Genomic DNA, 26,091 nt, shown 5'->3' on the forward strand with positions numbered 1-26,091 from the left:
AATTCATAGATTCATAGATATTTAGGTCAGAAGGGACCATTATGATCATCTAGTCTGACCTCCTGCACAACGCAGGCCACAGAATTTCACCCACCACTCCCACAAAAAAACCTCACACCTATATCTGTGCTATTGAAGTCCTCAAATTGTAGTTTAAAGACCTCAAGAAGCAGAGAATCCTCCAGCAAGTGATCCGTGCCCCATGCTACAGAGGAAGGCGAAAAACCTCCAGGGCCTTCCAATCTGCCCTGGAGGAAAATTCCTTCCCGACCCCAAATATGGCGATCAGCTAAACCCTGAGCATATGGGCAAGATTCATCAGCCAGATACTACAGAATGTTTTGGTTCATGTTAATTTAATCGTGGTGAGGAGAACATCTGGAAAATGAATTCAATACAAAGATCTTCCACATCTCCCTGACCTGGAGGGACCATCCCATTAAAAATAAGAAACAAATGCATTCTCCATGGGGATTTCATCTTGACTTCCCCTACTGAGGATGCCAGCAAGGGTGCTAATTGCAAAGGTGTCTTTTGTGAACACTTGTCCACAAGGACTTGAACTCAGATGCTGAACTCATGGTATAAACATGAATGAAGAGCTGATGGTACTAACTTGTATTCAGCTGGTCTGGTTTTGAAGCAGTGGCCTAGAGAGTAAAGGCTTGTATGTGGTCTCTGATTGCTTCCTGACAGTGTGCTCTTGTCACTAATCTACCAAGAAATTCAGAAAAGACATTGAACAGGCTATAATGTGTGGAGGGGTTTTTTATTGTTTCAGCATGCATCTTGTACAGCAAACAGTAAGGAACTTTACATTTCAGTGAGAGTGGGGTTATTTTTTCCATTGGTGCTTGATGGTCTTAAAATCTGCAGCTTAGTTCTGATTTTTTTTTTCTTTTGAAGCTGACACATCTGTTCACAGAATACATGATGAAAGGACCTGAGCTTAGGGTTGCCAGGCATCCAGTTTTCAACCAGAATGACTGGTCGAAAAAGGACCCTGGCTGCTCTGGTTAGCACCGTTGACTGGGCCATTTAAAAGTCCGGTGCACAGCGGAGTGGGACTAAGGCAGGCTCCCTGCCTGCGCTGGCTCCGCACAGCTCCCTGGAAGTGGCTGGAAAGTCTGGCCCCTAGGTGCAGGGGTGGGCAGGGAAGCTCCGTGTACTATCCCCACCCTGCAGCGCCACCTCCACAGCTCCCATTGGCAGGGAACCATGGCCAATGGGAGCTGTGGGGGCGGCGCCTGCAGGCGCGGGCAGCATGCACCGCACAGAGCCACCTGGCTGCGCCTCCACCTAGGGGCCAGCCACTTCTGGGAGCAGTGCGGAGCCAGGGCAGGCAGGGAGCCTGCCTTACCCCTGCTGTGTTGCAGACTGGGAGACGCCTGAGGTAAGCACTGCCTAGCTGGAGCCCGCACCCTGAACCCCCTGCCCTATGTCAGAACTCTCTCCTGCACCCTAACTCCCTCCCAGAGCATGCATCCCAGCCCTGAGCCCCAGATCAGAACCCCCCCCCCACACACACACTAACTCCCTTCCGCACCCCTATCCCAGCTCTGAGCCCCTCCCAGAGCTCACATCCTGCATCCTCTCCTGCACTACAACCCTCTTCCCCAGCCCTGAGCACACTCCCAACCTCATCCCTTGCTCCACCCCAGAGCAAACACCACCAGCTGGAGCCTACACCGCTCCAGCCCTGAGCCCCCTCCTGCACCCTGAACCCCTTATTTCTGCTCAGCCTGCATCCACAGCTGGAGCCATTACTCCCTCCCGCACTCCAACCACTGCCCCAGCCAATGTAAGTGAGGGTGGGAGAGAACGAGTGACAGAGGGAGGGGGCTGGAGTGAGTGGGGGTGGGGCCTCAGAGAAGGGGCAGAGGCGGAGCCTTGTGGAAGAAGCGGGGCAAGGGTCTTCAGTTTTGTGCAATTAAAAAGTTGGCAACCCTACCTGTGCTATCCATGTCAAGAGTGCTAATCAAACACAATAAACATGGAGTACTTTGGATTCACATTGTATACTGCAGTGAATTGGAAACTGAATGGAGAGCAACGGTCATTTTCAGGGAACAGGCCATCAGTGTAGGCATCAGAGAAGTCCCATGGTAATATATGGTATATAAAGTCAGACAACATATCTCTTCTCTAGAACTCTGGCCACTGAACCTGGTACATTTTAAGAATTACAAAGTACAGACTGAGAAGGCAGAGTGTGGGGGAAAAGGAACTTCAGCTTGTTTTGTTGTGGAACATTATATGTTTGTTTTGTATTGCCAAGCAGAAAGTACAGAAATATATTGACTGACTTTCACCATGATGATAATCAGAACTCCACCAGTCAACATAAGGGAAGGCCAGAGGAAAGCGAAGAAAAGGCCCTTTGGAGGATATAGCCTTATTAAAATGACACTTGTCTGTCTTTGTTCTGGGTCATAATAACAAGGGAAAGTCTGATGCTTTCGGAAATTTTCTGCGGCGCTTTCTATTAGCATTTTAACTTCTTTGTCGTTCTTCAAGTTTTGTGGAATATAGGAGCACTAAAATGAGAAATCAAGATACTTGTTAGAGCAATTGTTCTACTGCAGGATGTGCAGTGACGTGAGACCTTTCTTAAAACATCACTTTACTAGTTCAAACAAAAGGTTATGTGCACATCTGAGAGTATCTCTAAATATTGTCTTGCCGTTACCTTGTCCATCCCCTACCTATCTGTTGTTGTCTCCTGTCGTACACTGAGCCCCCAATCCTGCAAAGGGTTACGCACACATGTAACTTGATGCACGTGAATAGCAATTTGGAGTTGGGATGGAATTTTCCCCCAAGGTCAGATTGGCAAGGACCTTTTTTTGCTTTATTCTGAAGCATGGGATGTGGGTTGCCTGGTAGGATCATCTGGACATATCTCACCTAATCAATTCTCTACCATTGCAGGGGCATCAGACATTGGGAACACCTTAGTCCCTCCTGTTCTCTGCCTATGGCACATAAATAGTTCAGTATCCTGATGACTGGAATGCTTTCATCTAACTAAAGACAGTGGGTTCAAACTGAGGGGTATCTGGGTGAACTTTAGTGGCCTGTGGAGGTCAGCCTAATGATCTGATCTAATGGTCTATTCTGGCCTCAAGCGCTATGAATCTATGAAAAAGTGTTGTGGGAGCCAACGGGACAGCTCCTGCTCTTGGAGTGAAGCCCATGCATAATTTTTTACAAAGCTCAGGGTCTTAGATTTTAAACAGAAACAAGGGCTGTACTTTTTCTGTGAGTGGACAGCACCTAGCTCTGTGGCCCTTGATCCCTGACTGAGGCTTCTGGCACTGCCACAGGACCAATACATTAGTTGTACAGAAATTCCTAAATGGGCTTGGCTGGAAGGGAGCAGAGTCAGTGGAACAAAGGTACGTCACTACTGATAGGGCTTTCACAGTCATGAGTTAGTCTACCACTGCTGCCATGGAGCATTTATCTTGGGGTGCTGGAGTAGGCTAAATTCCAATTATCCAAGAGTACCTGGCCAGTATTTGAGTTACTTTAGTGTGTGCCTCTCTCTGTAATTAGTGAAAGACGATGACCTACTTTTTCACTGGGGGAGAGAGTATTTTAATTGGTTACACTATGAAACAATTTTGTAGCTTTCTAGTGCAAGAAATAGATAGTGATCAATGTTATTTTATTTGTATTAATGTAGTACCTATAGGCTCTAGCTGTGATTAGTACCCCATTATGATAGGTACTAAATCACACACACCCAGTGAAGGATAGTCCCTGTACTGCAGAGCTTGCCATCTAACTAGGTGAGACAGAAAAGAGCTGAGATGGGAAATGAAGTCAGGTGCATTTGCTTTCTCATTGTAATACAGGAGTTCAGTGGCAGAGCAGGTAACAGAGCCCCATTCTTCTGAGTGTCTATCCATGTTTCTATCCATTGGGCTCACACTGCCTCTCAGAGGAAAGGTGTTGCTGGATTCTTAATACAGCTGTCTGCCGAGAGCCATTCTTTGTCTCTGTAACTGCCTAACTTAATGGACAAACAGAGAAAGCAGAGATCAGCTATCCAGTCATGCCTTCCTCATGGACAAGCAGGGGGCTTTCAAATGTAATTGGGAGTCCATTTAAAGAGGCATAAAATCCATTCATTGCTCTTCGAAGACAGTTTGGCAAAAACTGTGCCAACAGGCTTAATTTGTCGAAGAAATTATACTTCTGTTCAGGTTCACAGTGTTTATTGCACCATTCATTAGCACCCATTAAAGTGGGTTGGCTAAAATAAAAGCCCTTTGCCCAAATCCCAGCTATGAGTTTGGAATGCTGACTGACATTAAATTACTGGAAATGCTATTTATTTCAGAGCATTAACCCACAAGCCATTTTGAGGTACTTGCAGTACGACTATTTTCCATTTCTGGCATCTTTTTTCACCTCTTGAGTAGATAGTGTTTGTTGATCAGTTTAGCCTAACCTGGAAGTAATTTTAAAATTTCAACTGTCGAAATGCAGAAGCTTTATCCCAAAACCAATAACCTAAACAAAAGTAATGTAAACAAAATGAGATTTTTTCCCAAGGCAACAGTGACTACAACCTGAAAGAAAACCCTCTATGTGCAAAAATAAAATTGGCCCCATAAAACAATAATATTTATCTCACTGCAAATCTATTCCTAGACGTTTTAGGACTGCCCTCTGATAGAGCAAGGCCTGAAGAGGAATTCCAAGTTCATGTAGACAGGCTGAAACTAACCCCGATGCAGAGATTCACCTTAAAGTCTATGTACCATTAAAGGTCCATGTAAGTCTCATAATAGGGCTTAACTGGGGTTTCTCTGGTGCATAAGGACTTGTTCTGGCCTCCTACAGAGAGATGAGTATCACCCACTATGCTGAATATTGGACCCTAAGAGTCAACCACTGTCCTTGAACTTGCTCTCACAGACTGCCTTATGGAAAGGAGAGTATTCAGTGCACTGTCCCTAAATGTCTGAGATTCCCTATAGTTGGAGTTTCACAGGGGCAGAGAAATTTTCCCCCCAAAGGTAAAGGTTTTGTATGTTTACCTAATTTTTAATCTTGAGATCTTAAATCCACCTCAAATCTGTGAAAACCATTTTAATTTAAAAGCTAAACTCACTACATTTTCAAAGAAGCGTTGACCAAGCCTCTACACTTAAACACATTTTTTCTTCTTGCTATTACTTGTGTGCATAGCTCCTGTAATTTTGCCTGCAAGTAGCAATTCTGTACAATGAGATACTACATGTAGCTTTTCTACAGATCTTAGAATTGCCATACGTTTGAACTATAGAGGAATATAGACCTTGTATTTGCAAAGCTTGCAACAGCCTTTGAAGATTGACCCTCCACATTTCCAAATGCTCCAAACTATCTGCATGTTTAAATCCCATCGTGCTTCATAATGTTTAATATATATTCTTCAGTCTTGAAGTGGACTTTGAAGTGATAATTGACCCAAGCTGCTAAAGTCAGATATGGAATTTTCTGAAGTCTTGTAAGGGTCAAGGGCACCTGGCATTTTCGTTTGGGTCCTTCTCTTATTTTGATGATGTACCAAGGAAATAAAAATCTCCTAATCTAATCCTTACTGTTTTTCTTATGTGCACTCTAGTAATTCTGTGCTTTTAGCATTCAAAACTCTCTCTACTCACAACACTCTAATCTATGTTTCTTAGTCAAAAGCAAGTACAGGACAGCATAATGGACTGAAGACATATCTACAGCAATCCTACACTTTCTCCCCACATCTCACTTTAAACCATTCTGCAATGTATGAAATGTCAGTCTTTCCATGAAACTGGCAGCTCATTCACATACCATACAACCAGACACAGGCATTCTCAAACACACACATTTTTTGCTTCCTATCTTATTTTTTCCCTTATTTATTCCCTCTTAAAGCTAGCTTGCTGAGTGAAACCATGAATTTTCACTTCACATGCAAGAAATATTTCAGTGAATGTTCAGGAACTTGCTGCAGGGTGATATTTTGCTGTTTCTATGGTTGAAAATGTTTCCCTCCCCTTCACTGAAAAAGGTGTAATTCTGGAGGTTTAGTTCAACTTGCTATAAAGATGGGGACAAATTGTAGAATTCAGGCCTATATTCTGGTTTGGGTTGTGAACATCCTAAAGTTCAAGGGTGTTTGGATCTGAACATTTTGGTTTACACCCGCCCCATGAGAGTCGAGAGCTTGTTTTTGTGAAAAAAGCAGCCACTGAAATCTTCCCCGTATTTAGGAACCACATTCAACCCACATCTTCTTGGATGTTCTGAAATGGTTGCTTCACTTCCAGTGGCAGGCTGGGGGACCAGACCTTGCCATTTTAAAAACACTACAAGACAGTTGATTCCAGACAGGAGCACAAGTGGAGGTATTGGAACTGACATGAGGACATGTTTGTTTCCAGACTGCCATCCCAGGTTAGATCTGCCAAGTTATTCAAGACTTTGTATACTCCCTGGAAGTGAAGCTGAATTCCCAGCTGTCAAGGTTCCCACAGCCCTTCCTGGAATGGAGCTCCACCATAATACACGGTGCAACCTCTGCCAAGGTTTTGTTTCAGTAACACTCCCATCTATTCAAGGGTATTTCCAAGCTCAAGTTTCTGTTGCAACAGAGGGTAGAAACAGTTGCAGATTACACCAAGAACAAACCCAGCTGCTGGATTGGGTGCCCACATTCCCAGTTTATTGACTCCCACCTGAGGTGTACCAAACCCACTGGTGTTTCATGTTCCCAAACGCTCCACCTTTTCCCCCTTCTACCTCCCATCTTATTTCCTGCATTCCCCAAATGGGAGTGAACTTTACGGCTCTGTTTTTAATCAGGGCCACATTTAACCTCAACCTACCCCAGGGTTATTCAACAAATGCTTGGGCGAACCACACATGTTGATCTATTCCTCTGAATTGTGCTTCAGCGTACAGAGATTTATGTATATTTTATGCTTATAAATGTTTAATAGTTATTTTTGGTTGATGTAATTGCTTCTCAAATATTACCTTAAATATGTCTGATACTGCATGTATAATACATGCCAAATTTGTCCTCACTCTGAATTTTTCAACATTTGCCTTGGTCTAAGCAGAAGCATTGGCATGAAGAAAGACTAACAAGTCTGTGCTCTATTTTCAGTTAATTCACTAGTGCTTTGCTTGGTTATTAAAATAACCTGCTGAACCACACGTGACAAATATGAACAGTGATTCTGATGAATACATTTAAATCCCAATACCTTGGGATTTCTTTCTTGCGTTTCTTCGGTATGATAGAGCATAACCTCTTGTCCTGAGAAGTTCAAATCAACCAACACCTCTAGACAAGGATACTGGAAAATGTTTTCATCGCCTTCACCATTGTTGAACGAGCACTGGACTTTGTCCTTGATGTTGGTTTTGAGCAGTTTGCACGTAGTTTCTTTGGTCCAAACACTATAAAACAAATCATACTGCTTTTAAATGCTTTGTTGACAGCTTTTTCACAGCATGATTCTGTCCAAGCGCTGTTGACAACTTTTCCACCATAGTGGTGTTTCATGTGTCATTAAGCCGTCAGCAGTGTGGTGGGCTGGGGGTGTGGATAGAGTGTGTATGCAAGGGCTCTGAGCCAAACCCAAACAGACAGATAGGGTGGGTTAGGATTAGAGGCAGTGCACAGAAGATATGGATTTTTACTCACCCATTAGCCATTCATTGGATGGATTTAGAGGCAGATTTTATCTCCCATGCTTGGATGTGTTGGAAGTTGGCACCCCCAAAAGAACAACAGAAAAACTAGGGTTTGTTTGTGTGAATTCTAATACTCGTTGGTAAATATTTTAAATGTGGATGCATGTGTTTTTTTTTTCACTGCACTTGCAGAGACCTGAATGAAAATTTGACCTTGTATGTATATGTTCTGAAATACAGTTTAGCATATTAGAGCTTTAGATCGGGGTGGGCAAACTTTTTGGCCCGAGGGCCACATTGGGGTATGGGAATTGTATGGCAGGCCAGGAATGCTCACAAAATTTGGGGTAGGGGTGCAGGAGGGGGTGAAGGCTCTGTAGTGGGGCCAGAAATGAGGAGTTCAGGGTGTGGGAAAGGGCTCCGGACAAGGGCAGGGAGTTTGGGTGTGTCGGGGGGGGGGGTGAGGGCTCCAGCTGGGGATGCTGGGGTTGGGGGTACAGGAGGGTGCTTTGGGCTGGGACCAAGAGGCTCAGAGAGCAGGAGGGGGATCAGGGCTAGGGCAGGGGGTTGGGGCACAGGAGGGGGGTCAGGGGTGCAGGTTCTGGGTGGTGCTTACCTCAAGCAGCTCCCGGAAGCAGCAGCATGTCACCCACCCGGCTCCTATGCAGAGGTGTGGCCAGGCGGCTCTGCACTCTGCCCCATCCGCAGGTGCCGCCCCTGCAGCTCCCATTGGCTGCAGTTCCTGGCCAATGGTCACTTGGGGGGTGGGCAGCGTGTGGAGTCCCCTGGCTGCCCCTATGCGTAGGAGCTAGAAGGGGGACATGCTGCCGCTTCCGGGAGCCACGCAGAGCCACAGCATGTGCGGAGCAGGGCAAGCCCCGGACCCTACTCCCAGGCAGGAGCTCAAGGACCAAATTAAAACATCTGAAGGGCTGGATGTGAGTTTGCCTACACCTGCTTTGGATGCTTCAGAAAAATAAAAAACATTTTAACTAATGTTTGGTAACTCTCAAATCCTATATTTACTGCAGGTTTTCACTTTTGTCTTTATTAAGAGGGTCATTTGCATGATTGAATACATAGGATCTTTGTACGAGGCTTTCAGCAGCTTTTTTCCTAAGCATATCACTGAATGATGTTAACAGCTGTGGCAAGCTAGGAACTTCATGGCTATAGTTATGCTGCACACCGTGGCCACTCAGATCTTCACGGTGACAGCAAGGATAAAACTTTATCAGCCTGATCCAGAAGCCCCAAGCCCCCTACCTTGGGTGCTAAAACAGGATCCTAGCAACAGAGGACTTGTGTGTATGTGTATTCATGGATATAAATCTATTTACACAGAAAAATCTGTCCATAAAGAAAACAAAAATATGCACGCTTACTGGTATGATATCAAATTAGAAATTGAACTGTGGACCTCTAGACCCTAGCAGGGACTGCAACCAACTTGTGTCCTTTGCAGACTGATTGGGCATTTTCCCATGGTATGTGGGGGAGGAGGGTGAGAAGAGAACCTGTAATTAGCTCTGATGAGTGGGTTACACTATTTCATTACAAAATGCTTCCAGTGGTTAAAGAGTTAAAGCTTAGGACTATGGACCTGGCTTATTTGCCAGAGGTCATACATTCTTGCTAGGGCTGGTTTGAATATATTCATCAAAACTTTTTTTTAAAAGGGAATATGGCTTTTAAACATAAACTATTGTTGTTGAAGATTTGCAATGTTTTTTGCTAAACTGAAAAATGTTTTTCAAAACCGAAAGCCAAAATGTTCTCAGTGAAAACCTGAAAAATTCTGTGAGAAACATTGACCAAAATAAAAGTTTTTCCCTTTTTTCTAAAACTTTCACAGAAAATTAGAATGCATTTCTGGATCTGCTGTGATTCTAATCCTGAAAGGATGTCTTCCTGTGTCAGATGCTTCCCCATAACTCTATTAACTATTCATGATTAACAGCTTCCCTCCCCACTTCATGCGATCTAAAATCAGCTTGTAAGCTCTTTATGGCAGTATCCTTTGATTTGTTCTGTGAAGCACCTAAGGAACTTTTGGGCTCCACAAAAATAATAACCATGATAACAACAGAAAAACACAGGCTGATGGTTATAACAAAAGAATAACTGCAGTTACCTGTTCACGTAGGATGGCATAATTGTGATTCCAACAAAAAAGTACATCATCACTGAGCATGCAACCATTCCTAGTCCCAGGCACAATGCCCTGGTCTCCCCTCGCTTGTGTGCGGTCACCAGTTTTTTCCCCAACATGATTTAGTGTTATGGATTCTGAAATTTCTTGTTCTGGAGTGAAACATAAAAACAGGGGAAAATGCAACCAGAATCATCATCAGATTTAGTATTAGATTTAATATAAACTCTTAAGAGGCTTTGATTCAAGATATTGCAAATCGTGAGGGGTTTAGGGGAACCTGATCCATTACAGCTCCTCACTCACATTAAAATTTAGAGGACAGTCAAGTAAGTCCAGTAAAAGAAAATACTGACTCCAATTTTTTTATAAAAGGCTCCGGAGGTGATCCAGGCAATTACAAGCTACTAAGCCTAACTTCAGTTCCAGGCAAATTGGTTGAGACTGGAGTAAAGTATAGAATTATCAGACACATAGATGAACACAGTTTGTTGGGGAAGAATCAGCATGGTTTTTGTACAGGGAAATCATGCCTCACAATCTACTAGAATGCTTTGGGGGAAAGGGGGTCAACAAGCATGTGGACAAGGATGATCCAGTGGATACAGTGTACTTAGATTTTGAGAAAGCCTTTGACAAGTTCTCTCACCAAAAGCTCTTATGCAAAGTAAGCTGTTCTGGGATAAGAGGGAAGGCCCTCTCATGGATCAGTAATTGGTTAAAAGACAGGAAACAAAGGGCAGGAATAAATTATCAGTTCTGAGAAAGAAGAGAGGTAAATAGTGGTGTCTCCCAGGGGTCTCTATTGGGACCAGTGCTGTTCAACATATTCATAAATGATCTGGAAAAATGGGGAAACTGTGAGGTGGAAAAATTTGCAGATGATACAAAACTACTCAAGATAGCTAAGTCCTGGGCAGACTGCGAAGAGTTACAAAGGGATCTCACAAATCTGGGTGATTGGGCAACAAAATGGCAGATAAAATTCACTGTTGATAAATGCAAAGTAATGCACATTGGAAAACACAATCCCAACTATATATACAAAATGATATGATCTAAATTAGCTGTTGCCACTCAAGAAAGATCTTGGAGTCATTGTGGATAGTTCTCTGAAAACATCCACTCAATGTGCAGCGGCAGTCAAAAAAGCAAACAATGTTGGGAATTATTAAGAAAAGGATAGATAATAAGACAGGAAATATCGTATAGCTTCTATATAAATCCATGGTATGCCCACATCTTGAATACTGCATGCAGATCTGGTCATCCCATCTCAAGAAAGATATATTGGAATTGGAAAAGGGACAGAAAATGGCAACAAAAATGTTTAGGGGTATGGAACAGCTTCCATATGAAGAGAGTAATAAGACTGTTCAGCTTAGAAAAGAGATGACTAATGGGGGGGATATGATTGAGGTCTATAAAATCATGATGGGTGTGGAGAAAGCAAATAAGGAAGTGTTATTTACTCCCTCTCATAACACAAGCACTAGGGGTCAGCAAATGAAATTAATAAGCAGCAGGTTTAAAACAAACAAAACGAAGTATTTCTTCACACAACGCGCACTCAACCTGTGGAACTCTTTGCCAGAGGGTGTTGTGAAGGCCAAGACTGTAACAGGGTTAAAAAAAGTAGATAAGTTCATGGAGGAGAGGTCCATCAATGGCTATTAGCCAGGATGGGCAGGAATGCAAAACAATGTTCTGAAGTGTCCCTGGTCTCAGTTTGCTGGAAGCTGGGAATGGAATTGGATGGATCACTTGATTACTTGTTCTGTTCATTCCCTCTGAAGTACCTGACATTGGCCACTGTCAGAAGACAGGTTACTTGGCTAGATGGACCATTGGTTAGACCCAGTATGACCGTTCTTATGTATTATACTGTGTGAAATACCCAGTTTGGCAAATTCAGTGCTACACAGGGTCATGAACTATGTTCCCTCTAAGCTGTGCAGTTGGATGTCTGCCCAGGAGTGATTCAGGGGCCACACACTTGATTAGTAGAGCCGTGCACATCCAGCAGCATGTGTTCAGCTGCCCCTATCCCTGCTGCTTGGCAGCCATGTTGCTCCTGCCCTCTACCTTGGAGCCCCTGCTGCTCCTGGGACCCTCCTGCTGGCTGTGCAGAGCGGTGGGAGGGTTATGCTGATGTCCGGGTGTCCCCCTCCCTCTGCCCCATACTCGGGTGAAAGTAAATTAGAGGACTTACCAGTCCTGAGCAGGGGGCGTGGCCTCAACTGGAAGAGGCGAGGCCTTAACCTGGAAGAGGCAGGGCCTTAAATCCCCGGGCCCTTTAAATCTTGATTTAAAGGGCCTGGGGCTCCAGCTGTGGTAGTGGTGGCTGGGAGCCCGGGGCCTTTTAAATCACCCCCGAGCTACCAGCTGCAGAGGCGGCTGGGAGCCCTGGGGCTCAGGAACGATTTAATGGGCCCAGGGCTCCAGCTGCTGCTACTGCAGCAGAGCCCCGGGCTCTTTAAATCAGTGAGGAGCCCTGGGGGCTCCTGGCTGCCACCACTACCCTGGGGCTCGGGGCTCTGGCAGAGATTTAAATTCCTGCCAGAGATTTAAATCCCTTTAAATCCCTTCTGGAGCCCCACTGCCACTACCCCAGGGCTTGGGCAGCAGGGCTCCAGCAGAGATTTAAAGGGCCCCAGGATGGTAGTGGGGGCTGGAGCTCCAGGGCCCTTTAAATCCCCACCAGAGCCCCGCCGCCACTACCCCAGGGCTTTAAATTGCAGTCTGCGAAAGCCGGTCCCGGTAAGGCACACCGGCTCTTACCGGTACGCTGTACCGGGGCGTACCGGCTTACTTTCACCTCTGCCTGTACTCCATCTCTGCAGAGCAGGGGAGAGGGGACAGGGCTCAGGACTCTGAGCAGGAGAGGGTCTGAGTGAGTACCTTAAAGAGACAGCGCAAGGTCTCTTAGAGACTTCCACCAGCAGCCAGCACACACAGTCAATCTCTCTCGCGCGCTCTAATAGCGCATGTTCTCTCAGAAACTTCCCCAGCTGGCAGCATACACACTGTTTCTGTCTGTGTGTGTGTGTGTCTCACACACACACACACACACACGTATTGTTGTTGTTATTACTTCTTGGTACTTCCTGCAATGCACATATGTTCTCTGTAATTTTATACTTTCAAAGTGCTGTTATTTTAGGTTTTTGACTGGTCTATGCATTTCATAACTTTTATTTCTCTCTTACACTTAAAGTTAATTCTTTGAGAAGTGAATTCTAAAATGCCTAACCTGTCCTGGAGTAATTATCCCTAGGGTAACTTTTTAAAAATATATATTATATAGTGGGTTTTTTTTTTAATTTCTACTGGTGGCGCACATCCTCACATTACCTCTGTGCACATAAAATTGATTCCGCACATGGATGGAAAAAAATAGAGGGAACATTGGTCATGGAGGGTGTGAATGGATATATATTCTAGGGTTGTAAGAACAATTGGCAATAAAATGTGAAACCTCAGGAACGGTGTTCACCTAAACCTGCTGTGGTTAGGATTGGACAGTGATTTAGACATTTCTACCTAGTCAGCACCAGCATTCAATTAATTGCTATTGCTGGTGGTAGTGTGACAGTGGGGAATGTTAAGAAAAATGCTAATCTAGGTAAAGTATTAGAGTTCTTCTGTACAATGGACTGAATTTGGGGGTTTGGAGTGTTCTTGTCCCCCTTTGTTAAATAGAAGTCTAAATGATAACCTCACTGGTACTGATGATGATTTCTATGGAATTGCAGCAATTGAAATTAATGAGTTCTGAAAATTACTGCTATTCATCCATATTCTCTCTGCCAATTTAGCATGATTGATGTTTAGCAAATAAGAATATATATATATACACACACACTCCCAGCTGTGAACTGCAACCATACTGCTCTTTCTTGTGTGTGTGCGCGTGCATGTGTATGCGTGCGTGTGTGTGTGTGCGTGTGTGTGTGTACACACACTCCCAACTGTGAACTTCCAAATTATACTGGTGATGCCCATCAATGGCATAGATATATATAATCTATATGCATATGCGCCATTGATGGGCATCACCAGTATAATTTTTTTAATGGAAATAGGGTGTAAACCACACTTGCAGAAATCATATTTTCAGCACACTTATAAGATTTGTTGGGGGGAGAGACAGTAGAGAAGTGGGGTGGGGGAATAATCCAGCAGGCTGAATTAAACCCACCTAGCCCCAGTTCTTCAGTTTGTTGCACATGGATTATCCTTGAATCCATACCGCCTCATGCTGATGTCACAGAGTCTCTGTGGAGGCTCAAGGGTTTGCCTAGGTGGTGTCAACTGTGAGCTTAGAGCAAACATCTTCTAGTCAGAGTTTAAAAGAGGCGGCTACTTACCATGTTCATCAGTGATGGATAGCTATAAGAAGGGTTGAGGCTCAGTTTTGGCAAGCGGAGGGACCCTGATTCAGCAGAGCACTTAAGCATATGTTTAAATCTATCCCATTCAGCAAATCACGAAAGCACATGCTTAAGTGCCATTGAGGTTTAACATCAAGGTGAAGTCAATGCCTAAGGCTGAACAGGTGCTCATGCACTTGGCTGATTAGGAATGGACTGTTGAACAGGAATGCAAAAATTATTCCACAGTGAAGGGCTAAACCACAGAACTCTTTTGTTGTTTCTAGCATTTTGGCCACAATCCTTTGATGAGTTACCCTTAAATAGGTGCCTGCCTCCCACCCCCGCTCCCAGAATCCACCGGACTTCAAAATGTCACTGCAGGAAGCATTGTCTGGAGAAGAATAAAAACCAAGACAATTGCTGTGGTGAAAGGAACTTTAAAGATGCCATCAGCTTTTGAGAGGAGGAGCTGAAGAAGAATGTGATGATATTAATATGTGGCTTTCTATTTTAATTATCTTTCAGTCATTCAACCATGGCAGTATTGTCATTTGACTGGTTAATTTTGATAGTCAAATGACCAGATATTTGGACAGTTAAGACTTTGCTGCTGTTAGAAAAATAATTTTATAGCAGCCATTAGTATTAGCATCGTTACTAACAACAAATATATTCTCTCATGTGATTTCATTGATGCTGTTATGTTGATAGCACAGCACACCCTGAGGTTAGTGGAACTGCGGGGTGGGGGTTTAAGTGGGGGAGGGTTACAAATATTGAACAAAGAGATGATTTGTGTTCTAAGGTCTCTTTGGAAACATAATTGTTCCTCATTGAGTAACAGCATTTAGTTGCAGTATGGAAAATTTGTTCAGTTCAGTATAAAATTCCACCCTAAAAAGATATTTAGACCCATTGTGAGCTCTGCTAGAGAGACCAGCTTTGAAGAGAATCAGTTCAATGAAGTTCAAGTACAATTTGCTGAGGTTCCTAATCAAAAAGCATCTTCTCCTTAAATTGACAAATGGACCCACAAACCATACCTGATTTCTGAGGTGTGGTATGGTGATGGCACTACATGCAGCCATATGGGATTCAGACCTTGGGACTGCTATCAGACTTGTGCTCCCTTGTCCTACAAACCCATAGCCCAGGCACACACACTTCAATGGCAGGATGCCGATGGAGCTCAGTGAAAATCAGAATTTCCATCCTTTCGGAAATTCTAACATTTCAGCATTTGTTTTTATCCTGAAATGGGCCAAAGTTGAACCATCAGTTTTTTTAATGGAACAAAAGTTCCCTAAAATTTTGACTCAGACATGAAATAAAACATTTTGTTTTGAATCAGCTTGACAATAAACTGCACCATGCGGCTTGGGCAGAAGGGAGACTGTGGTGCAACATGGGAGATGTAGTCTGGCCAGGGAACCTGGCCCAGAGAAGAGAATGAGGATGTGGGGAACCCAAACTGCAACTCCCAGGAGGCAGTGCTGTACAAACTACTGATACAGCCTAATGATGAACCAACACTAAACAAAGTGCTTTGGTTCAGTTCAACAACTGAAATGTTTCAATTCAGGTCAAACTGACCTGCCACAAAATATTTTGATTTGATTTTTCTGATGGAAAGCCAAAAAAATTGGCAAAAGTGACATTTTTCTTGCATTTTCTACTGAAAAATCCTTTTGTTGGAAAATTCTTAACCAGCTCTATCAATCACATGGAATTCACCCATATGGTCCTAACAGAGATCCCTTTTCAATGGGTCAGGAAAAAGTTAAAGCACCCGGTGCGCCCCCACTCCTCCCCGCCAATAGAAAATGACTTCCAGAGGCAAAATGTTGCCATTTGTGCCTGTTAGCAGAATTACAGTGGTTAAGTATCCATCCCAGTTATACTGCGAGACAATGCAGGAGACCAATCCCCTCATCATATGTAAAACAAGAAGTTATTGCCCTGGGACTATTAACCAAAGAAATAATGCAATTATGAGAACTGTTAATCAGTAGCTCTGTCTCTCTCTTGGGATGTCTGCTGCATCCATTAATTTGCACTTCTCTTGCACCTTTCATCTAATCATCCCAAAGTATTTGTCAGTTTGTTTAAGCCTCACAGCATCTCTTGAAGCTAGATAGCTAATTTACACAGTGGTAAACTGAGGTACGGGAAGGCTAAGGGGCTTGAGCAGAGTTACAGCAGCCAGTGGCAGAACAGGAAATACCAGACTTCTTGACTTCAGTTCTCCTATGCTAACTGCTGCACAATCCTGCCTCTCAGAATTCCTGAAGCAGTTCAGATACATTTCTGCTCCACCCCAAAACAAACAAATGATAAATTATGCAAGGAACGTTAACACGAAAGACTCCTCTAAAACCATCAGACAGCACTTTTACAAGCACCATGTGATGGGCCAGATCCCCAGGCAGCATTATCCAGAGTAGCTCCATTGACTCTTGTGTTGCTTTCACCTGTTTATACCAGCTGAGAATCTAGTCCCTAAAACTGAAAAGTTCCTTTGCCCTTTTTTTATGCGTATAAATTGAGTGAGTGGATGAAGAGATGATGTAGCAAAAATTGTAAAACCACACTTAGCGTGTATATAGAAACCCCCCTGAAGAAAAGCTGGGGATGTAAGACAGGACAGTAAAGTTCAGTGACATTGACCTGATATACTTATTTTTTTAAACCCCTTGCATATACAAATAACCATTCAGATGTTTTACTAGTTCTTGTTAATGATAAAAACCCTCCATTTTCTGGTTTGGAAGACAAATGAAGGTGCTCTCTGTGCCTGCACACGTGCATCTGTACACACGTGTATAGAAGTGTGATATTATGTAATATATAAATTTTCCCACTGTCTCCAAAGAGTTAATTATGGCACATCATAAACTCTGATTCCTATTTATGTTCCTTATTTTATTCTGAACTATTCTAAGTGTTTCCTCTACCAAAGTTAGTAAATATTTGACAAATGAAATATGAAAAATTTAATTGGCCTGGGAAGAGTTGCTGTTTTAAATCTGGAGACACTGAAGGGGAGCACATGTGGATTTAAGTCCTGCTTCAGTGTAGCCATAATTCTGAAGCTGCTAGGGTGCCTCCATAACTATTAGGAAAATATAAGCTTTTCATAATCCCCCCCCCCACCAATCTTTTTGTTCAGTCTAGTTAAATTATACAGTACATTCGCTGTACAATTTCAACGTATAATCACCACGGTGACAGCTGCTGGTGATAATACTAGGGATGGGTTTGGAGCTGAATACCCAAATTTGATTAGTAGACTTTTTATCTTCGATGGGGAAACTCCCCCCTCCTCCTTTTCTTCAGGGACCTTTTGTTCCTGTGACCTTCCTTGATTAAGGATGAAACTCCCTTCGTGGTTAATCCATGCTGCTCCTAGATTTGATGCAGAAATCACGAGTGGTAAGAGTCCACAGCACTCACAGACACCTGCCAGAGCAAAGAAGGAGAAATTGACCACCTCCACTGGCTCCCTTGGTGAAGCCTCTTTAGTGTGGAACTGAGGTAGGCAGTAAATATTAACAGAGTTAATCGCTAATAGAGGAACCTTGTCCTGCACCATTCATTGAATTTCCTATAAGCATTTAGCTTTTAAATGAACAGCGGCAGTGGATGTTATGTTGCATTACACCAATGTGCGTAGTGGTCATTTGGATCTATGATGATTAACTAATAATACTCTAAATAGGCCCTGACCTAATAGCCTCTAATTTCCCTGAATTACACAGCTGCTCTGTGAGTCTGAATTTAATCAAGAAGCCACTTTGAGAGCTGTTTGTAAATAGCCATCTATTTATTATCTAAAATGTTAACTCTTTAACAGCCATCCGGTTTTATAGCCCTTGGAGTACTCTGTTCTGGCCTGCATTAAAAAGAGAAGTGCCATTTTCCCTGGCCTCCTAGGAAGAAGGCTCCATTTAGTTACCTCAGAGAGATTATTGCCGGTTTATTGGTAATGCAGTTCATGGATAGAATAAATAACAAGTAAATAAGGAGAGACAATCTGTATACAATCATAGAGCCATACATTCAGGTAGGGGTCGTTTGTTTTTGTGTGTGTGTGTGGGGGGGGGGGGGGGTTAACTCTTGACAGCAAAGCTATCGGAGCCTGTACAGTCACCAGCATCTTGAAATGGAATTATGGACCCATAATTCAAAGTGTGCTCTCTTGTTTTTAGTGTATAGATTTTTAAACCAGTTTGGATCCTTTCCCTTCCACGTACTGCCCTCTGGCCTACTGTGACCTCCTGGCCTGCTCCCCACCTCATGTCCTGGGCAGCTTCATGTAGTGTGTCCTGGCTTGGGTATTTGGACTGATGTTCAAGATTTTGGACTGATGTTCAAATTTTCCTTTCCCTACTTTTGCATCTCCAAGCCCTCTTTTGCTTGCTAGTCTCTGTTAGATTGTTTTGCCCATAATATTGAGAGTCACAGCAGTCCCCATTCCTGAGAGACCCAATTACAACCCCTTGAAATCAAAAGTAAAAATATTACAAGAAAGCAAATTAAGTTTCTGATCCCATTCTGTGTATCTGGTATTTACAGTAAAGGGTGATACTGAACCAAAGGAGAAAAGACACATAGTTTTACATCTCCACACCATATAGAGACCTGGGTAGCTAAACCACTACCAGTTTATACCATGTTTGACATCCATGGGGTGTAAATTTGATAATGTGATTAAAGCATTGTTCACATGACAAAACTAGACTGGAGGAAAAAGCTGGATATTTCTTATGTCAAAAACTGTAAAGTAGGAGTGAGATGTCAGGGAGTAACAATTGGCTAGCTCTGATTTCTAATGCTTTATATAATAATTTGAACAACTGCTCTTATTCAGTCTGGTATCTCTAATGTATTTCTTCTGAACGCTCCCTAATATGATTCTGCACCCTATTTGGCCATTTGAGACTGGAATTTCAAAGAAGTCTGAGATAGGTGCCCAGTTCCCTTTAAGGCACCCAACTCCCTTAAGCTCTTTGAAAAGCCCAGTCGCAGTGCTCCTGACGCTAAGGACATTTGCTAATAAGTACTGGCCCTGAAAGAGCAGCAGTTCCCCCACGTTGTGTTATTCACAAGCTATTAGCATCATGCGTATTGAAATATTGAAATAACTTTATGATGTATATCTGAAAGATGAAAACTAGATAACGGCTTTCCCCCTACCTTAAAAGTTAGCTGTGTGTCCAGAAGCGGTCCTGTATATTTATAAAAACTGTTTCTTCTCAAAAGACAAGGCTGTCCCACACATTCCTAAGGCAAAACTTTCTCAGTGGTACTTACAGTCACTGGCAGATGCTGCTCTTTCAGAGTCTTTAGCTCATGACATAGTTTCTGTTGTTTAACTGATCCTGGTAGGTGAAAACCTTTCCACACCAGTGATGAAACAGCAAAACCTAGAGTTAAAAGCTTTCCCTTCCAGGACTCCTCTGGGTTTGTTTTGCTGTGGCTGAACTCTGAGCTTATTTCCCTGTTATGAAGATTCCTACCATAAATGGTAAGGTATGAATGGATGCAGTCCTTTTAAGATTAATTGCTGAAAAGTAGAAAGCCACAATGCTCAGAGGCTTGACTCTCGTTTCCACTAAAGCTCCTTTCCTGTGCTCTGGCCGTGTAAAGGTAATTCAAAGCAGGTCTGCTTATGTTCTCTTTACACTACCAGGGCACTAGAAATTGACTTTAGTATAAAAGAGAATCAGGCCCTTTGTGTTCAATCTAAAAGTAATGACCCTGCTACCAATGACAGTTTTTTTAAAAAAATGATACGTTACACCCATGGGCAAGAAAAGTAAAGTAATCTGAACTTGTATTCACTATTCCGAAGTTAGCTAACTGCATTTAAGTTTTATTTTTGGAGTTAAAGGAGCCTGATCTTTTCTAAAGATCAAAATGCCAGGGCTGTACGTAAAAACTGAGCATATGATTACTGTTGCATATGCAAGCAGTGCTCTAGAGGTAGCTGCCTATCTGGATCTCTACATGCACAAAATTTAGATGCAGAATTGCAGTATGTGCGTATTTAATATACCACACAGTCATGCTTCGCTTCGTGATATTTTGAAAATTAGGCCTTCAGAGAATTTAGACAAGTAATAAGAAACAGATTGATACAGAATGAAACGAGTTCTACACACAATCAGCATAGTGCAGACAGCAGTAACACCAGCCTTCCCTTCCAATGTGCCTGAGTCTTAATCTTGGACAGTCATGCTGAGTTGAGACTATCAGGAAGAGTGCTTTAGTGGCAACAGTGGTGGAAATATTCTTTTTTATGTTGATACCTTATTGTCCAGTAGGTCTTGAGTTAAGTCTGACAATTCTTTCCACATAGGCCACAGAAAAGCCACCAGCTACTAATAATTTTTTGTTTCCATTGATTTTGGTCAGAGTTGAGCTAATGGACAATGGCATTGCAGCAGTGTAAATCAGAGCAGAGTTCAGCAAAATCAATTTTTTCTTGTAATGCTTTTATCTAACTCCCAGTGTGATGCTATAACTTAAAGGATGAATGTGAGACTTGGAAATATAAGCAGGGAGATATTAAGTAGGAGCAAGAAGGTGGTTTTACCTCTATACACAGCTTCACTGAGACTATTTCTGGATTACTGTGTCTAGTTTAGGTGTCCAAAAAGATGTTGAAAAAATTTGTTCAGAAAAAAGTTTGAAACAATGAGGTCTAGAAAACATGCCTTCTAGTGAGAGACTAAAGAAGCTCAAACTACCGGTATTTAGTTTATCCAAGAGAAGCTTAAGAGGTGACTTGATTATGGTCTTCAAGTATCTACATGGAGAGATTTCTGATGGTAAACTACTCTTTTTAATATAGCAGAAAAAGTCATAACATGCTTCATAAAGTAACAATCCAGTGTGTTGGAAGCTGAAGTTATACAATTTGGACGAGCAATAAGGTGCAAATCTTTAACAGTGAGGGTAAAACCATTAGAAGAAACTTACTTAGAAAAGTAGTTGTCAAGGTTCCTTCCCCACTCTGAACTCTAGGGTACAGATGTGGGGACCTGCAGGAAAGACCCCCTAAGCTTATTCTTACCAGCTTAGGTTAAAACTTCCCCAAGGTACAAACTTTTACCTTTTGTCCTTGGACCTTATGCTGCCACCACCAAGTGTGTTAAACAAAGAACAGAGGAAGTACCCACTTGGAGACATCTTCCCCCCCAAATATCCCCCCAAGCCCTACACCCCCTTTTCTGGGGAAGGCTTGATAAAAATCCTCACCAATTTGCATAGGTGTACACTGACCCAAACCCTTGGATCTTAAGAACAATGAAAAAGCAATCAGGTTCTTAGAAGAACAATTTTAATTAAAGAAAAAGTAAAAGAATCACCTCTGTAATCAGGATGGTGAATAGCTTACAAGGTAATTAGATTCAAAACAGAGATTCCTTCTAGGCAAAACCTTAAGTTACAAAAAGACACAAAAACAGGAATATACATTCCATTCAGCACAGCTATTTTACCAGCCATTTAAACAAAACAGAAATCTAACGCATATCTAGCTAGATTACTTACTAAGTTCTAAGACTCCCTTCCTTTTCTGTTCCCAACAAAGCATCACACAGACAGACAGGACCCTTTGTCCCCCCCTCCCCTCCCCCCAGCTTTGAAAGTATCTTGTCTCCTCATTGGTCATTTTGGTCAAGTGCCAGCGAGGTTATCTTAGCTTCTTAAACCTTTACAGGTGAAAGGGTTTTTCCTCTGGCCAGGAAGGATTTAAAGGCGGTTAGCCTTCCCTTTATATTTATGACAGTAGTGTATTCTCCACTATTTACTACTTCATATTAAGACTGGATATCTTTCTAAAATACATGGTATAGCTCAAATAGAAGTTAAGGGCTTGATGCAGAAAAACATTGGGTGAGGTTTTTGGCTGGTGTTATGCAGGAGGTCAGAGTAGATAATCACAATGGTCTCCACTAGCTTTAAAACTGATGAATCTTCATTTCTTGCTGTCCTTTCTCCTCATCCCAATCTCATCATGTCCACAGACTAATGCACTCAGGTTGATTTTAGTTTGAAGCATAGATTCCAAGGCCAGAAGGGCCCATTGTGATCATCTAGTCTGATTTCTTGTATAACACAGGCTATAGAATTCCCAAAAAATATTTCTAGAGCAGATCTTTTAGGGGGGAAAAATCAATCCATACGTGAAGGCATTTCACTGCAAAAGCAATGGCAAAACCTGTGCACTTCCCAGGCAAAATACTGCTAGAGTGAAAAACCAAGGTTCCACTAAGTGTAGCAGGGAAGAGATACTCTTAGCATTTGACTGTGTAGCATCAGATTGCTCTGGCCATGGTTAAAGTTGACACCTTAGACTTGAACCATGCTAATGCTCCAGTTCCATTTGTTAAAGGCTCCCTGTCCCCTCTTGCTCACATGTCTATGGTTGTTACACGCACATACATGTACGGTACGGGCACACACACATACATTTTTCTATCTCGATAGTACTGTATCTAAGTACAAGTAGGCATTGGAGACAGTATTGGCACAAACAAAAAACAAATCAATATAGGAGAGCTGGAACATGTGACGGGATCAGAGATTCATGTCTGATAAACATTCCAAAGTTGGGATGCTTCTCTGAGACTTTATGGGGACTATGCACATGGGCAGACTGCGGTATCTGTGTGGAGCCCCATTGACTTCAGTACTACTCCTGGCAGGCACAGCCAGATAAAGCTTTTATCAAATCTGATCTGAACCTTTTTGGGTCTCAAGAATTGGACTGGAAATCTAATGAGATTTTTGTAAGCAACTGCCTCTGAGCTGGCTAGAAATACTACATGAGGTCATTCCTGAGGCTTGCTGACACTTTTACTTCTGGTCCTGGCTGTAACTTCGTAGTGTGGAGGCAGCAAAAAGAACCAAACAATGGGAAGAAGAGTTGTCCAAAGTTTCCTGAACTTCCAGTGTTAATTTTGGGTTCAGCTCAAGACTCTTACCAAAACTTCAGCTCAATTCTTGTTTTATCTCTGTTATTTTATCCCCTTCTATCTGGAACAGAAAATGGGAGAAACTGGATGAGCTTTGATTGTTGTGAATTTTTCTAAAAAGATGACAACTCCAGCTGGAATGAGAAAAAACATAAGCCCTTAAGCTGTTGAGGAATCTGAATTTAGAAGTCACCAGCTCCAGAACCCTAATTAGTTAACTGTCTAGTAAAAGAGAATTAAGTTAAAGATTGTATGGGGAATTATTTTCACTACACTGCCATGCTTGGAAGTTTGAAAGCTGTTCAAAGGGAAAAGTGATGGAAGAGAGAAGATGTGGGTGTTTAGATCAAAACTAGAGGAAGTGTAAACATTAGCATGAAGGAATTTGTGAAATATAAATAATGATATGATTGATTGGTCTATAAGACCTACCTGGCCAAAGGAGGAAGTGGCAGAGATGGGGAAAATAGTAATGCAAAAAACTTGCTTTGCCAATATTAACAGCTTTTTGCAGAGGGCAAACACGCAAAGCCTTAGAGTGTACTGCCTTTCATCCAAATGCTGACTTCCCATTGTAACCAGTGGGAATTCCCTGTTCCTGTCAAAGGTGCTATGTGGCTCAGAAAACTAAGCTAAGCTAAGTTGAATGTGGCCTGATTCTGTAGGATGCTGAGTGTATGAATCTTTAACTCTCTTTAGTGCCCATATATTTGTTGTAATTACATCAATAATACAAGGGAGGTGGGCATTTTAGCTAACACTTATTTGCATTTTCTTTTGATCCCTTAGCACTTAAATGAGCTGGTTGAACTATTCCTTTTGGATTTTATGCATTAGGAATGGAGCTGCTCATATAGTGTGTCAGTCTATCTGAAGCTAATCTTTACTTTTGATTTTTATTTGTGTTTGCTGAGTTGTTCTGTGGAATAACTTTCAGCTCAGTGGTTGCCTGCCAAGTATTGCTTTCATTACTTGTGGTGTGTGGTTGATCACTTGTCACATGGCATTGGTTCTGCTCACCTGCAGGATGCCTGAAACTTTTTAAGCAGAAAAATAATTAAAATCTGATTTGAATTTTCATATGAACAAAACATACTTGTGGTTAAAATGACTTAAACGTTTGTGATTCATGAATGTTTTGATGTAGAAAATTATTATGACTCCATGAGTCACAGTGAACCAGAGCTGGCACTGTTATCTGCAAATATATACACACTTTGGTATTCCTATTATATGGTCAGCTTTAGCATGTCTGTAATGCCAACTCCATCTCTTAACACTTACCTCATTTTATTTTACATGCGATCATAATCTCACACTTGTTGTTGTATATTTTGCATCATCATATGCACGATTTACATTTCACCTGGTTTAAAAGGAAGCAAGAGGAAGTGCTGAGTAACTAACTTCTTTTGTTTTTCTTTTGTCTATGATACTAAGGCCTTGTTCTGCTTGGATTTTTGGGGGGTGTGGGTGGGGGAGTATAAGTGATGGCAAAATTTTCCAGTGTAATGAGTCTTAGGGAGGAGTTCATTGCTGAGTGAGATATATTGTATGCCTTGTCTTGGGCCTGATCAAGTGACCTAGTATACTATACATTATCATAAAATAGCATGCAATGCGGGTTGTTACTCCTGGCTGAAGTACATAACTAGTGTCTAAGAACCAACATAAATGCAATGGGTGTTCCATAGATAGCAAACTAAGTCAAGTATCTCTTGCTGTATTATAAAGAGAATAGTACTCAGAAGTAAAGAAATGGCTCAAGTTGATAAGAACTGCCCATTCGTCCAAGCTGACCCTCCTAAAGAATTGTTTTTATACTGAACTGTAGGAACAGCTAATATCTGTGTGGCAAAGCCTTTTTAGTAAGTTTCAGAGTAGCAGCTGTGTTAGTCTGTATTCACAAAAAGAAAAGGAGTAGTTGTGGCACCTTAGAGACTAACACATTTATTTGAGCATAAGCTTTTGTGAGAAGTCAGCTGTAGCTCATGAAAGCTTATGCTCAAATAAATGTGTTAGTCTCTAAGGTGCCACAAGTCCTCCTTTTCTTTTTAGTAAGTGTTGCAGTTTATTTACGGGAATTCTCCTAATGCCTCTGAAGAGTCAGTGAGCTGTGAAATGAGAACAGTTGTTCATGTAAAGTTATTAGCTTTCCACCTCCTAACTGAAACACATTAATAGACCGGATAAAGAAAAGGAAAATCTATGGCAGTTGTCCAAGGAACATTCAGGCAACTTGAAAATGATCACTTAGTTGCAGGAGGGGGAAAGAGAGACCTTATGCACTGGCATGTCTAGATCAACTGTAGCAGACCAACATTTCTAACCCAGACACGTCATGTTAATAATCTAAATAAGTGAGTTGGCTTTCAGAGTTGTTGAGCACATAATTTCCCTGGGTTCTATGCGGTGTTCTGCACTTCTGAAAATCGAGGCACATATTTATGTGCATAAATATAGATTCAGGTGTTTATCACTCGGGGCCCAAGTTTGGACATTTTGGCTCCAATGTTTTGATGATAGTTCATGTAAAGGTAAGATAAAGTAACATCATCACTACAAAGTTATGTGTAGATATTGTACTTAGAAGAATGATATTCTTTCACTAAGAATTCACTTCTGTTTGACAGGGGTGCTAGAACAATTCTTATAGTCAGGGTGCTGAGAGTCATTTAACCGAACTGTAAACCCTGCATATAATGGAAACCACTTTCAGCCGTGGGTGCGGTAACACCCCTACTTCCAGAACCTATGCCATGTGAGCTTCTAAAATTTTCTGTAGTGAAACAGTTGAAGGTACTCATTTTCTTTTAGGATCATACATCGCACCTCAAATCACAAATGAAATGCACACTGGAGCATGTACTGGGGTCTGACTCCTCTTTTTGTTTGTACA

At 42.2% G+C, this 26,091-nt stretch overlaps 2 protein-coding genes across 7 annotated transcripts in view; one reads left to right on the plus strand and one right to left on the minus strand.

Annotated features, from left to right (window-relative positions):
* KCNIP1 (potassium voltage-gated channel interacting protein 1) overlaps positions 1 to 26,091 on the plus strand; it is a 770,055-nt gene that overhangs the window by 49,799 nt on the left and 694,165 nt on the right. The window lies entirely within an intron of this gene.
* KCNMB1 (potassium calcium-activated channel subfamily M regulatory beta subunit 1) lies at positions 753 to 19,695 on the minus strand. Of its 6 annotated transcripts, none has more exons than XM_043520987.1 (5): positions 19,522 to 19,695; positions 17,549 to 17,667; positions 9,815 to 9,984; positions 7,248 to 7,443; positions 753 to 2,537 (listed from the first exon to the last, which is right to left on the minus strand). In XM_043520987.1, exons 3-5 carry the CDS (start codon positions 9,949 to 9,951, stop codon positions 2,253 to 2,255), a joined length of 618 nt encoding a protein of 205 aa, XP_043376922.1. In that variant the 5' UTR covers positions 9,952 to 9,984; positions 17,549 to 17,667; positions 19,522 to 19,695; the 3' UTR covers positions 753 to 2,252. The 6 variants fall into 6 exon arrangements, with proteins under 6 accessions (XP_043376922.1, XP_043376921.1, XP_043376924.1 ...); XM_043520986.1 differs by having other exon boundaries at positions 17,481 to 17,667; XM_043520989.1 differs by having other exon boundaries at positions 17,429 to 17,667.

The sequence above is a fragment of the Chelonia mydas genome, chromosome 8, assembly GCF_015237465.2.
Source record: "Chelonia mydas isolate rCheMyd1 chromosome 8, rCheMyd1.pri.v2, whole genome shotgun sequence".
Classification (NCBI taxonomy): Eukaryota; Metazoa; Chordata; order Testudines; family Cheloniidae; genus Chelonia; species Chelonia mydas.